General features: G+C 35.2%; 1 protein-coding gene across 21 annotated transcripts in view; it reads right to left on the minus strand.

Moving 5' to 3' along the window:
- Positions 1 to 14,974, minus strand: part of CCDC91 (coiled-coil domain containing 91) — a 366,252-nt gene that overhangs the window by 183,919 nt on the left and 167,359 nt on the right. For all 21 annotated transcript variants that reach the window (XM_078339017.1, XM_078339026.1, XM_078339025.1 and 18 more), the window contains one exon: positions 12,714 to 12,791. In XM_078339017.1, the coding sequence (XP_078195143.1) occupies positions 12,714 to 12,791 (78 nt within the window). The remainder of the gene's footprint in view (positions 1 to 12,713; positions 12,792 to 14,974) is intronic.

The following is a 14,974-nucleotide window of genomic DNA, read 5'->3' on the forward strand; positions in this document are numbered from 1 at the left end:
ACACAAGAACAGAAAATGAAATACTGCATGTTCTCATTCATAGGTGGGTGTTGAACAATCAGAATACATGGACACAGGGAGGGGAGCACTACACACTGGGGTCTGTTGGGAGGAATAAGGGAGGGACAGCGGGGGGTGGGGAGTTGGGGAGAGATAGCATGGGGAGAAATGCCAGATATGGGTGGAGGGGAGGAAGGCAGCAAATCACACTGCCACGTGTGTACCTATGCAACTATCTTGCATGTTCTTCACATGTACCCCAAAACCTAAAATGCAATAAAAAAAAACTTAAAAAAAGAAGAAGAATCTGTATGAAGACAACCAACTTATAATCAGCTATGAGATAATGAAACAGTACTGCAATTGCTACGCTAAAAAAAGTCACATGTTACATACAGTAATGCTAAGAAAACTAATATTAAGGGATTAATTATTCACAATGCAATATTCATTTTTCTCACTACACCCTACAACACTCATAAATAGTTCTATGGTTTATTCCATCACTTACTGAAAAAGAAACTAAAATCGTTTTTTAAAAAACTGCCCAAGGTCACAGTGTTGGTAAACAGCAGAAGTGGGGCTCTGATCTAGGTTTCCCTGACTTCAAAAACCTATCCTCTTAATCAGCTCTACTAATAGAAATACTTAGCAGTCTCAAAGTATAAATTCTGGCAGGCACGTAACATTCCTTCAGGAAATCACAGAATAAAGCTCTGTAAATTATTATACAAAATCACTAAAGAAAGAATAAGAATATTTGGCCTAATCAAGTACTTAATAAGTTTAGGTTTTAAGTTTGATTAAAAATGGGATTGGGTTACAGATTTTCTGGCTCCTGGAATAGATGATTTAACATTGTATGAACATAAAGTTACATACTCAAAATAAGTAAATTCCAACTGGATGAGGTCAGCTAATGTCTTAAATACAGGACTATTTCTAGGTGAATCAGAATTTTCAATTATTTTGAAAAGTTTAAGTCCTGTCATAACATGTTATAATCAGAAATTTCTGATCACATGACTTGGGAGCTTTAAAAAGTGCTATTTCATTTAAATCATGTTAAGACCATAAGATATGCTAACAAAAATGTGCTTTAGGATATTCTTTTATCTGATTATCCATGAAGAAAATAAACATGGCATTTGATGATTAAGATTTAATATTTGTAGCAACAGTAATTTTTTAAATGATAAATCCCAATTATATTCTAAAATTCATGAAATGTGTAATCTGCAATTATTCATGCAAAAGAAAAATCCTACATTTTAAAAAAAAGAACTGGAAAAAAAATCAGTAAAGATTCATGGGTTGAGATGGTCCTTTATGACAAGATGATATAAACATACCTTCAACTTTTGTCAATGTATTGAGAATAAGGAGAATGTCATGAGCCATTCATGATACCAACCTCAGGATAATCATTTTTGAAATAAAGAGTATTTGTAACAGAGTAACCACTATTTTAATTTGGATTATAAAAAAATAAGAAAGAGGGGTGGAACTTCTGCAATGGCAATATGAGGAGCTGTGGGGGAAACCTCTACTCCAGAATGTCATCTGGGAAGCAGGGTATATTAGTTCATTATCACATTGCTAGAAGGAAAATACCCAAGACTGGATAATTTATCAAGAAAATAAGTTTAACTGACTCAACGTTCCACATAGCTGATATGGCCTCAGGAAACATACAATCATTGTAGAACGTAAAAGGGAAACAATGCACCTTCTTCATAAGGTGGCGGGCTGGAGAACTGCAAACAGAGGACAGGCCAGACACTTATAAAAGCATCAGATCTTGTGAGAACTCACTCACTAATATGAGGGCAACATGGGGAAACTGCCACATGATCCAATCACTTTCCACTGAGTCCCTCCCACGACATGTGGGAATTATGGAAACTACAATTCAAGATAAGATTTCGGAGGGGACACAGTCAAACCATATCACAGGGCAAACTGGCAAAGCAGTAATTCAAAGTCTCTGGAAATTGATCAAAAGCTTACAACATATTGAGAGTCAATTATTCAAAAAATGTATGGAAGTTTGTATTAGTAAGATTTCAGTTGTGAGAAGAATCAGTAAACCTTAAGAACTATTGATAAAGATCATAAAATCTGAAAAACAAAGGATATATAATGAATAAAAATGACCAGAGCCTAAAAATCATGTGAGACCCCCCATTAAGCAGACTAATACATACGTAATGAAAGTAACACACTGGAAAAGAGAAGTAGGAGAAAAAATGTGAATGGCTGAAAACTTCCCTAAATTGATGAAAAACAATCTACTCATATAAGAGGCTCCATAACTTCCAAGTAGAATAAATAACACACACCCAGACACATCACAGCCAAATACTAAAAGTGAAAAACAGACAATTTGAAAACAGGATAAAAATAACTCATTGTGCACAAGAGAATCCGAAAAAGATTAATAGCTTACTTCTCATATATAGGATAGAAGGCAATGAGATGGCATATTCAAAGTGATAAAATCAACCAACAAAAAAATTGTCTACAATCTTATATTTTTTAAAAAAAATAGTAACTTTAAGAAATGCAAGTAGAAAAATATACAAATTCATTGTTAAGAGATAAAACTTACAATAGAAACTAAAGGACCTCAACAGACTAGGCACAGAAGAGGCATTCCTCCAAGTAATAAAAGCCATGCATGCCGAACCACAGCCAGCATCATACTGAAGGGGGAAAATTTTAAAGTATTTCCTCTAAGACTGAAACAAGACAAGGATGCCCATCTTCAACACCTCTATTCAACACAGTACTGGGAGTCCTAGCCAGAGCAGTAAGACAAGAGAAAGAAAGGAAGGAAGGAACTCTAAATTGGAAAGTAGGAATTTAAACTATCTCTGTTTGCAAATGACATAACTGCATACCTAGAAAACCCTAAAGACTCCTCCAAAAAACTCCTAGATTTGATAAATGAATTCAGTAAAGTCCCAGTTACAAAATCAACATACACATATCAGTAGCACCAAGGACAACCAAGGTGATAACGAAATAAACTCAATCCCATTTGCAATAGCTGCAAAAAAATTTAAAATGCCCAGGAATATATGTAACCAAGGACATGAAAGATCTCTACAAGGAGAACTTCAACACACTGCTAAAATAAAGCTTTAATAACAAAAATAAATGAAAATATATCCCATAATTATGGACTGGAAGAATCAGTATCATTAAAATGACCACACTGCCCAACGCAATCTATGGATACAATGGAATTAACATCAAAATACCAATATAATTGTTCACAGAAGAGAAAAAATAATCCTAAAATTCATATGTAACCAAAAAAGAGCCCATATAAGCAATTCTAGGGAAAAAAAAAAATCTGGAGGTGTATTTACCCAACTTCAAATTATACTACAAAGCTAGAGTAACCAAAGCAGTATGTTATTGGCATAAAATTAGATACTTAGACCAATGTAAATAAACCCAGAAATAAAGCCAAATGCTTACAGCCAACTGATCTTCGACAATGCATAGAAAAACATAAGTTTAGGAAAGGACACCCTATTCAGTAAATGGTGCTGGGAAAACTGGATATCCATATATAGAAGAACAAATCTGAATTTCTATTTCTCACCATACACAAAAATAAACTCAAGATAGATTAAAGACTTAAATCTAAGACCTAAAAACATAAAATTTGAAGAACAAAATAAATACTAAAGGAAGTTCTTCACACTAATGCAAGTAGCTCCAGACAATAATTTGATCTGTGTGAAAAAAACACAGCATGACAGTAAAGGTAATGGTGCTACTTGATATCCAAAGGGATTGATTACAGGACCATTGAGGATACAAAAATCTGAGAATGTTCAAGCACCACGGTTGGCCCTGAGAAACCTGCAGATACAAAAATTTGGCCCTCATCTCATGGATTTCTCATCTCATGAATACAATGTTCAATTCATGGATGCAGAACTCACTGACATCGAGAGATCAGTAATTATAAGGATAATTTTAAATGACAGCATAATTGGATGCTGATTCTCTTAACTGATTTAAAAAGCATTTGTTTAATATGCATATCATTCTATTTGTATGAAAGACAAACCTCATATTCAAAGACACAAATAGGTTCAAAGTAAAAGGATGGGAAACCATATACAGCAGTCCCCAGCCTTTTTGGCTCCAGGGACCGGTATCATGGAAGACAATTTTTCTGCAGACTGGGGTAAAGGGGATCGTTTCAGGATGAAACTGGTACACCTCAAATCATCAGGCATTAGTTAGAGTCTCATAAGAAGCATACAACCTAGATCTCTCAGATGTGCAGTACACCACAGGGTTTGGCATGCCTATAAGGATATAAAGCTGCTGATCTGACAGGGGATAGAGCTCGAGCAGTAATGCTTGCTTGCCCACCAACACCTCCTGCGACGCAACCCAGTTCCTAACAGACCCCAAAATGGCACCTGTGCACAGCCTGGGCATTGGGGACTCATGCTATACAAACTACCACCAATATAGAATGGCAGTGGTTATATTAAATATCAGAAAAACATAGATTTTATAACAAAAAAAAACTTACTAGAGATTAAAAAAAATAAGAAGAAAGTGAACCATCGTGATATGACTTGGCTTTGTGTCATCACCCAAATCTCATCTTCAATTGTAATCCCCACATGTCAGGGGAGTGACCTGGCCAGAAGTGGTGAGATCATGGGGGTGATTTCCTCCATGCTATTCTCATGATAGTGAGTTCTCCCGAGATCTGATGGCTTAAAAGTGTGGCTCTTTCCACCTCACTATCTCTCTCTCCTGCTCTCTTGTGAGGAAGGTGCTTGCTTCTCTTTGCCTTCTGCCATGATTATGTTTTCTGAGGTCTCCCAGCAATGTGAACCTGTGAGTCAATTGCATCTCTTTTCTTTATAAATTACCCAATTTGGGGTAGCTCTTATAACAGTGTGAAAATTGACTTATGCAAAACATTGGTCCTGGGAGTGTGGCACTGCTATAAGGATACCTGAAAAATCAAGCAACCTGGGAAATGAATAACAAATGAAGTTTGGGACACTTTGGAGAGCTTAGGAGAAGACAGGAAGATATGGGAAAGTTTGGAACTTTCTTGAGACTTGTAGAATGGTTTGGACCAAAATGCTGACACTGATATGAACAATTAAGTCCAGGCTGAGGTAGTCTCAGAGGGAGATGAGGAACTTATTGGGATCTGGAGCAAAGGTCACTCTTGATTTCCTTTAACAAAGAGACTCATGGCATTTTGCCCCTGCCCGAGAGATTTGTGGAAAGCAGAACTGGAAGAGATGATTTAGGCTATCAGGCAAAAGAAATTCTAAACAGCAAAGCATTCAAGAAGTGGCCTGGCTTTTTCTGAAAGTGTATAGTCAGACATTCAAAAAGAGTTGGCCTCAAATTGGAACCTATATTTAAAAGGGAGGCAGAACATAACAGTTTGGAAAATTTGCAGAAGGACCACGCAATAGAAAACAAAAACAAACAAAGAAACAAACAAACATTTTCTGGGGAGAAATTCAAGTTGGCAACAGCAATTTGCATAAGTAACAAGGAACTGAATATTTACAGCCAAAACCATGGGGAAAATGTCTTCCGGGCATTTTAATGATCTTCATGGCAGCCCTTCCTATCATAGACATAGAGGTCTAGTAGGGGAAAATGGTTTTGTGGGCTTGTCTCATGGCCCATTCTGCTATGCAGAATCTGGATATGGCACACTGTGTCCTAGACACTCTCTTCTAGCTGTAGCTAAAAGGTGCCAAGGTACAGCTTGGTCCATTTCCTCAGAGGGTGTAAGCCACAAGTGTTGGCAGCTTCAACATGGTGTTGGGCCTGCAAGTGCACAGAAATCAAGGACTAAGGTTTGGGATCCTTTGCCTAGATTTCAGAGGATGTTTGAAAACACCTGGATGTCCAGGCAGAAGTTTGCTGCAGAGGCGGAGACCTCATAGAGACCTTCTACTAGGGAAGTGCAGAAGGAAAATATGGGGTTGGATTCCCTACACATAGTCTCCATTGGGACACTGCCTAGTTGTGAAAAGAGAACTACCATCTTCCAGACCCCAGAATGGCAGATTTTCTGACAGCTTGCACTGTATGCCTGGAAAAGCTGCAGGCACTCAATTCCAGCCTATGGAACTGCCACAGGACTGTACCCTGCAGAGCCACAGGGGGAGAGCTGCCCAAGGCCTTGGCAGCTCACCTCTTGCATCAGCATGCCCTGGATATGGAATATGGAGTCAAAATAGATTATTTTGGAGCTTTAAGATTTAATGACTGCTCTGCTGGATTTCACACTTACATGGAGCATGCAGCCACTTTGTTTTAGCCATTTCTACTACTTTGATTGGAAGTAGTTACCAATGCCTGTACTCCCAATATATCTTGGAAGTAACTAACTGGCTTTTGATTTTATAGGCTCATAGGCAGAAGTGACATGTCTTGTCTCAGATGACATTTTAGACTTAGACTTTGGGTTGATACTGGAATGAGTTAAGACCTTGGGGGACTTTGGAAGTTATGACTATATTTTGAAATGTGAGAAGGACGTGAGATTTGGGAAGGGACAGGGACAGAATGATATGGTTCGGCTTTATGTCCCCATTCAAATCTCATCTTGAATTGCTATTCCCATGTGTCAGGGGAGGGACCTGGTGGGAGGTGACTGGATCATGGGGGCAGATTTCTAGCATGCTGTTCTCATGATACTGAGTTCTCATAAGATCTGATAGTTTCAAAGTGTGGCGTTTCTGACTTTGCACTCTCTCACACACTCAAGCTCGGGTGCATACTCTCTTACTCTCTCCCTCCCTCCCTCCTCTGCTATCTTAAGAAGAAGGTGCTTGTGTCTCCTTCACCTTCTGCAACAATTGTAAGCCAGGTAGAACTGTGAGGCAATTAAACCTCTTTTCTTTATAAATAACCCAGTCTCTAGTAGTTCTTTATAGCAGAAAACAAACTAACATTGAGATGTAACAAGTAAAAACATATATGCAACTAACAAAAATGTCCAAAAAATATATGAAGCATAAACTGACAGAATTAAAAGTAACATAAACAATTCAATAATAATATTTAGAGATTTCACCACCTCACACTAAATAAAGGCTAGAAAAATTAGGCAAATTATCTGCAGCATAGAGAAAACCTAAGCAACACTACAAACCATCTATGCCTACAGATATCTAGAGTAGACTCCACCTAACTATAGCAGAATATACATTCATCTCAAATTCACAGGATAGATCAGAGGCTATGCCATAAAATAAGTCTCAGTAATTGTAGTCACTAAAAATAAGTTATTCAATGACAAAGAAATTAAAGAACAAATATGGGTTGGATACAAAATTCCAGGTTAAAAAATATTTTTTTCAGCACTTTTTCCATTTCCTTTGACCTCCATAGTTTCTGATGAAACATCTATCATATTTCTGTTACTCTCCTATAGGTAAAATGCCATTTTTCTCTGGCTGCTTTCAAGATTTTTCAATTTTTGGTTGAGGAAAGTTTAACTATGTGTATATTAAGGTCTCCAGAGAAACAAATCCATGTATGTACAACTATATAAACTTACTCTAAGAAACTGGCTCATGTAATTATGGAGGCTAGCAAGTTCAAACTCTGCAAACAAGGCTGACAGGCTGGAGACCCAGAAGGGAACTAATGTTGCAGCTTGGGTCCAAAGGCAGTCTATTGGCAGATCCTTTCCTGTTCAGAGAAGGTCAGTTTTTGTTCCATTAAGGCCTTTCAATGACTGGATGTTGCCCACCTATATTAGGGAGGGAAATCTGCTATATTCAAAGTTCACAGATGGAAATGTTAATCTTATACGAATTTTTAAAAATCCTCACAAAAACATTAATAAAATTTGCCCAAATATCTAGAAACCATTGCCCAGTCAAGAGAACACATAAATTAATCATTATAATGGGTACTGACATGGATTTTGTTTGTTTTTGTCTTTATCATATTTGCAGTTCATTTGGCTTCTGAAATACGCAATATTGTGTCTTTTGCCAAATTTGGAAAATTTTGAGTTACTCTTTCTTTGAAGGTTTTTAAGTTCTGCCCTCTTTCTCTGCTCCTTCCAGAACTTGGATGACATGAATTTTAGGTCTTTCATTACAATCCCACAAATTCCTAAACCCCTTTTCGTTTTTTTTTCAGACTGTTTTCTCTACACTGTTCAAATTGGGTGAATTCTACTTTTTTCAAATGTACTGATTCTTTCCTTACTTCCTCCATTCCACTATTGGGCCCACCTGAGTTTTCTATTTTGGTTATTACATTTCTACTTCTAAAATTGCCAGTTGGTTCTTTTTTACACAATCTACCACTTTGCTGACACTTGCTGATATTTTCTATTTTTCATTTGTTTCAAGAAAGTTCATAATCACTTACTAAAACATTTTTGCAATTAATGATTTAAAATCCTTGTCAGATACTTAAAATTCTTGTCAGATGATTCTAAAATTGGAATCAGCTCAGTTCAACATCTGTTGTCCTTTTTAGTTTTCATTCAAGACAAAATTTTCTTGGTTCTTGATATAAGTATTTTTAATTGAAATCTGGACATTTAAAATCATGTTTCAGGAGACTTTTTCTGGCAGGACATCACTCCAGCAGAGAAAAAGGAAAACCTCCAGGTAGGGTGGAAGTCCAGGTACTCAACTTAGGCTCTACTAGTACTCAGGGTACAGGGAACAAGGGGACCTCCTTGTTATTGCTGGACATGGCTGGGAGTTCAGCCTCCCACTAGGCCTCTGCTGATACCAATCTGGCTGTAAAGAGTAAGGGTGCCACATTACTGTTCCCCACATAACATCCACTGAAACCACAGAAGAGTGGCCTCATTACTATTAAGCAGTAATGCAGTCTTGACTCCCATTAGATATCCCTTGATACCTCCCAACACAGAAAGGAAGGAACACCTCATCAACACCAAGTTAGCGTAGAAGTCTAGCTTCCTAAGTGGCCTATCCTGACACTTGTGGGAAGGGGACTCATTGCCCAGCATGAAAAAAAGTCCTCCTAGTTCCCTGCTCCACCTTCTTTACCACCACCCAGTGAGGAGACAGAAGAGTTCCTCATTTATAACCTGGTAAGAGTGAAAATCTAAGTTCTCTCTCTAACCAGCCTTCATTGGCAGAGTTAGGGGTGAGGTTGTATTTTTTTTTTCCTATGGTGTTTGGTGGAAGGAGAATGGCTATTATCTAATAGTTTTCTGTCTTATTAGGTGGAGGCTTTTGATTAGAGAGAGTAAGCTTTTCTTGAGGTTTATTTTTAGTGAGCATTGCTATTTCTGGGTTACTCGCTTTCTCTAATACTTTGATGGGACAAAAAGGTAAAAAGAAAATCCAGGGAACCCATTACCATGTAGTTACTAGGGTCTCATGGTTTCTAACTAGTCTGCCTGTTTCTGTCTTATTTTCAGGGACTTATTTCAGAAACTATATTTTATATAAAATACCCAAGGTTATTTTTTAATCTGTACTAAGTAGAAAAAATATCAAAAGGTATGTCTTCATATTTCTGGAAGCAAAAGTTTATATAAAGATAAGGTATCTTTCTATGCATTACAGTTTAGATTTTTTTCATTTTTGTTTTACTTTACTTGGTAGTTTCCACTTTCTTTTCTAAGACAATATTTTTTTCAAACTTCCCAACAATATTTCAACTCAATTTGGACAGGAAAAAAGTGATTGATTACATTTAGTCCAGGATAAGTAGAAGGATGTAAGATCCCCAGGAGCTAGGACTAGTGGTGAGATAGTAGCAGATTTTTCTATTTCAGTTGCATATTTGAATAAAACGCCTACAGGGGAGGGAGAAGTAAAAGTGTGAAGCCCTGAAAATTGAAATGTCAAGGAATGCTTATGATTTTAAGTTCCTGCCTTCCTGAATATCGTATGTAGTTACGGAGTGTAGAGTCAAACATATATCCCAATGGAACAAGGATTTGAATATTTTGCTCACTGCTGTATTGACAATCCTTGGCATAAATAAGGTAATCAATATTTGTTGAAATAAATGAATAAATGCAAAGAGAATGTTCACACTTCTGTTAGCAATAGCAACTAGATATATTTAGGTTTCCTTTCTAAATACCTAATAATTATTAAATCATCTACCATATTTTCATATATTACAGTAAAATACAGCTTTAAAAATATTAATGAAAAATTACTTGTCTTATTATTGTGAATGTGTGTAGATATTTTTCTAAACAGATTAGTATATGATGTTTTAAATACTTTTTTAGTTCTAGCTCCACAATATTTTCTTTGCTACAAATATATTTATTGTTATAAATTTCAATATAGGCAACTAAGAAGGTTAAAATCATAAGTGAAAACTACTCTAGAATTTATAAATGTAATTTTGAAGAAACTTGGTTAAGAGCTATTCATTTTATCTATTTGTCCAGTGTCATTATTTAGCACTCCGTTAAAGAGAAATGTAAAATTTTCCGATTTTATGGTTGCCTTGTAAAAATGGATTAGGAATTGAATCAAATTGCTCACAAAGTTATATTTAATTTTTTATTTCATAGCTCATAGTTGGTTTGTAGTCAAAGGATATAAATACGTTTACAACAATGAACATTTATTCCACACTGATTTGTTGAATTCCACATCTTGTACATTAATATTATAGTACTCAGAGGAGAAATATTATCAGATATATTGGTTGTAGTGAAATTTTGCAAGCAAGGTATTCTAAAATATATTGAGAATCAGCTTTCATAATAATATGGAAAAAAGATAATTCAAATAGAAAAAATCATAATGTAAGTGTTGATTGTTTGTGGTACATTACAGAACAAGAAGAAGAATGAGTTTTTTCCCCATTCTAGATTCAGGCATGTGAAGTTCATGTAATAATTATGTTATCATATGCTTCTCTTTTTTGTAGATAGCGAGTAATTTGTTACTTTTCACTGTTGTACTGTTATTTTTATTCCTTTTCTTCCCCCAAAATTTCTCATCCATGGTTATTGAACCTGCAAATATATTAGGCCAACTGTATTTTAATTCTTCCTACCCTCAGCGTTAGGGATAAAAGAAGATGTGAAACTCAATACTACAATAATATAGAACTTTTCCTCAACTCAGTAACTGTAAAACTGGTTTATATTAATAGAAAAAAAAATTTTAATTATAAAAGAGCCAAAAATCAATGCTATAAAAATTAGACTTTTTTTTCTTTTTGAGATGGAGTTTCAGTCTTGTTGCCTAGGCTGGAGTGCAATAGCGCAATTTCGGGTAACTCCCACCTCCGTCTCCCAGGTTTAAGCGATTCTTCTGCCTCAGCCTCCCAAATAGCTAAGATGACAGGTGTGTACCACCAAACCTCACTAATTTTTATATTTTTAACAGAGACGGAGTTTCACCATGTTGGCCAGGCTAGTCTGGAACCCCCGACCTCAGGTGATCTGCCCGCCTAGGCCTCCCAAAGTGCTGGGATTACAGGCATGAGTCACTGTGCCTGGACAAAATCATACATTTTTTGATGACCTTTTTAATAATGAACGTCAGCTACTATGTTGGGCATGGTCACAAAAATAACCTTTCATGTCCCAAGACATATCTAGTAGACTATTTTAATACCCTAGGTTAAAAAAAAAAGTAAACACTTTTCATTTAATCCTGGATTTACTTCTTTTCCTACTTTATCCAAATGATTTCTTAAGGAAGCTTTTGACACTAAATTATCAACTAACTAAAATGACATCAATTTCTATCGAGTCTAGTGAGTAAGTTTAATCAACACAAAAACTACCATATTCTAACTGTAATAGGGCAAAGTTTTTATATTTATTGTTATAATGAACAATAAAAAAACTCAATGTCTACACGTGCATGGTCAAACAAATTACGGTATGTTTATACTATGAAAACTATAGACGAGTAACAAAAACAGGATAAGCTTATATGTACTGACATGAAAATATCTCCAAGTCAGTGAGTAAATACAGAAAGAGTAAATTTAGTTAGATAACATTTTTTAAATCAAATCAAAACTATATAGCATGCTATGAGCATATAAATATATAAAAATGGATGGAGAAATCTCTTAGAAGAATGTACTGGTTTCTTCTGGGGAGAATTATTTGAATTTTATTTCAAAAAAAATGTATTCCTTCATAACTTGAAAAAGCAAAACGATCTAACATGAAGTTTAAAGGGAAATAAACATTTGATATTAAATGCTCAATGTGCTTTACATAATTCAGTTTATGCAGGCATAGAATCAAACAATTTTTAAAATAATTTTAAAGTTTTACTGTCTATCAGTGATATTGACACCTATTATAATTTTTGTTATTGCTTAAGTGTACCCAAATCTATTTAAGGAAAGCAAAAAGCTGTAATATTTTTTCAATATATATCATACCTTAATTTTTTCCTGGCACACAGCAGAGACAAAAAAGATAATCTAGCAAGTAATTCTATAGTATTTTGTATTCAATTTCTTCATCTGCTGATATCATATCTCAAACGTAGACCAATGTCTAACATTTCCTTTGTAATACACAAAGTACTCTTTCAATGAACATTTATTGCTCAATGGAAAGAAATTCTATGCCAAAATAAGACTACACATATAATTTGTATATGTTTGCATATACCTACATGTGTACAATTTTTACTAAAGTTATCCAAGGTTTAATAAAAGAAACAACACTCTCAAGCCTCTACCTTATATTCATCCACAATAATGCTGAGGGCTTCGTGACCAGCTTTTCTCATGTCTTCCAATTCTTGTTTATGTTTTTCCTGAAAGAAAGAAAAAATAAAGTCAGGAGTTTTTCCTTCTGTTTTGTTTTCAGAATAAAATCATAGCCTACTGTTGCTTCCATGAAGGATTGAGTGGTTTGTGGCACATCAATGCTACAGCTGGAATCAAAGAGAAAAGATATATATGTATATATGAGCTTTGCTTAAAGGAATGGGGAACACTGAGGCAATGAGGAATTAAGGGGAAACAATAGAAAAAGGAAAAACATGCTGAGAGGTAGGATAACACAAGGCACAAGGCAAAGGTGCTCTTCCCTTGGGGCATTTGACCATTCTCGGCCTGGATCAAGAGATGGGAGACCCTGTGTCACTGCAACAAGCCTTGGCATCTACATTTCTAATACATCCCAAAGTTTGAAACCCACCGGAACAAGGTGATTAGCCCCCAATCCTACCTACTAGGACAGGAAAGGATGAACTCTCTTTGGAAATTCTTAATATCCTACAGTCTTTCCAGTGTTTCGAATATAATGTCCAGCTTCCAAAACAAAATTTTCAGAGATAACAGACAAAACCAAAAAGGAACACACACACACACACACACCCCCTCACACATATACGCACACATAGAAAACAGATAAAATAGGTCCGTAGGTGGTTTAGATACTAGTTATTAAAGAGTTTTTAAAATGTATGTAAGAGTTATTAACACATCCAAAAAATGGAAGAGAAATGGAGAAAAATGAGTAAGATAGAGATTCTCACCAGAAAACTGGAATCCATAAAACAGAAATTCTGGCTTTCTTTCATCCGTTTATGTACTATTAATAACTCAATAGATAACATAAACGGATGAAAGAAAGCCAGAAACAGGATTAGGAAACCAAAAGACAGTGAAACAGAAATGCAGACTACGGATGAGAAAAAAAGTGAAACAAGTAGTAAGATGATAATGAAGTGAAAAAACCCACAAAACTTCCAACATCAGGCACAAATGCAGGACATTATATAATCTACAAATTTTTTAAAATAAAAAGATAGTACAAAATATTATAAAATTTTACATGAAATTTTAAAACCACTAAAATAAAAAACACAATTTACCAAAACTAAAACAAGAATTACAAAATTTGAATAGTTCTATATATGTTAAAGAAACTGAACATGCATTAACTTAAAAAAAAAAACATATACAAAACATTCTCCAGGCAACAAGGAATCTCTACACAGACAACTTATAGGTGAATTTTAACAAACATTTAAGAAAAAAATTAACAGATATGTCTGGAAAAGAAGGAATACTCCCCACCATATTTTATTTGGACAACATATCCCTTATACTAAAATCTGCAAAGTTATTTAGAAAAAAAGAAAATTATGAGTTAAATCTTTTACAAATAAAAAAACCTGAAATCCTAAATATTAGCAAATTAAATCTAGTGACATAAAGAATATATCTCAATCAAGTGGAATTTATTATACTAATGCCAGGTTGGTTGGAGTGATGAATTTCATAAATCCCCTACACAATATTCCACATACTCCCCTTCTGACATCGGCTTGCTGGCTGTCACTGCCTAAGGTGACAAGCAGAAGACAGCTGCAACTGGCACTGCCTCTGTCAGCTTGTGACCCACCATGAATGACTGCAAAGAATAAATACACTGTCACCAGAAGGAGCTTTGAGAGAAAATTAAGTTTCAACTATATTTAAGATAAAAGAGAATGCTCATAGTTCTAGTCCATTTACTACTACCACTTGCTTTTTCATCAGTTCCCCTCTTTTATTATACTTTATTGATGAAACAGGTGTCATTTCATTATCAACATCTAGTTATTTTTTTCTGGTAAGTCCTTTATCTTCTCATATTACACCTAAATCACAATTTACTCAACTACCTAATCATAAAGAATCAACAGCAATTGTCATAAATACAGATTTTTGTTAGTATGGTTATCAATCCATGTTTCATGGCAACAATCTATTTTAATATAGTTTCCTATTTTTGTGGGAGCTATTTTAATTAAAACTAGATAATAATAACTAAATCCAATTACCTTTAAGAAAATTCATTTATTGTACTACACTATAAAAAGCAAACAAAAGAAGGTATCACTAAAACTCATCACTTTGGAACTCCCATTCATGTCAAGTCATTTCACAAATCATATGTTACTGTTTCATATAAGGACCTAGGGTAAGGCAAAAGCACCAATCCATA

Source organism: Callithrix jacchus, chromosome 9 (genome assembly GCF_049354715.1).
Source record: "Callithrix jacchus isolate 240 chromosome 9, calJac240_pri, whole genome shotgun sequence".
In the NCBI taxonomy this organism is placed as follows: domain Eukaryota; kingdom Metazoa; phylum Chordata; class Mammalia; order Primates; family Cebidae; genus Callithrix; species Callithrix jacchus.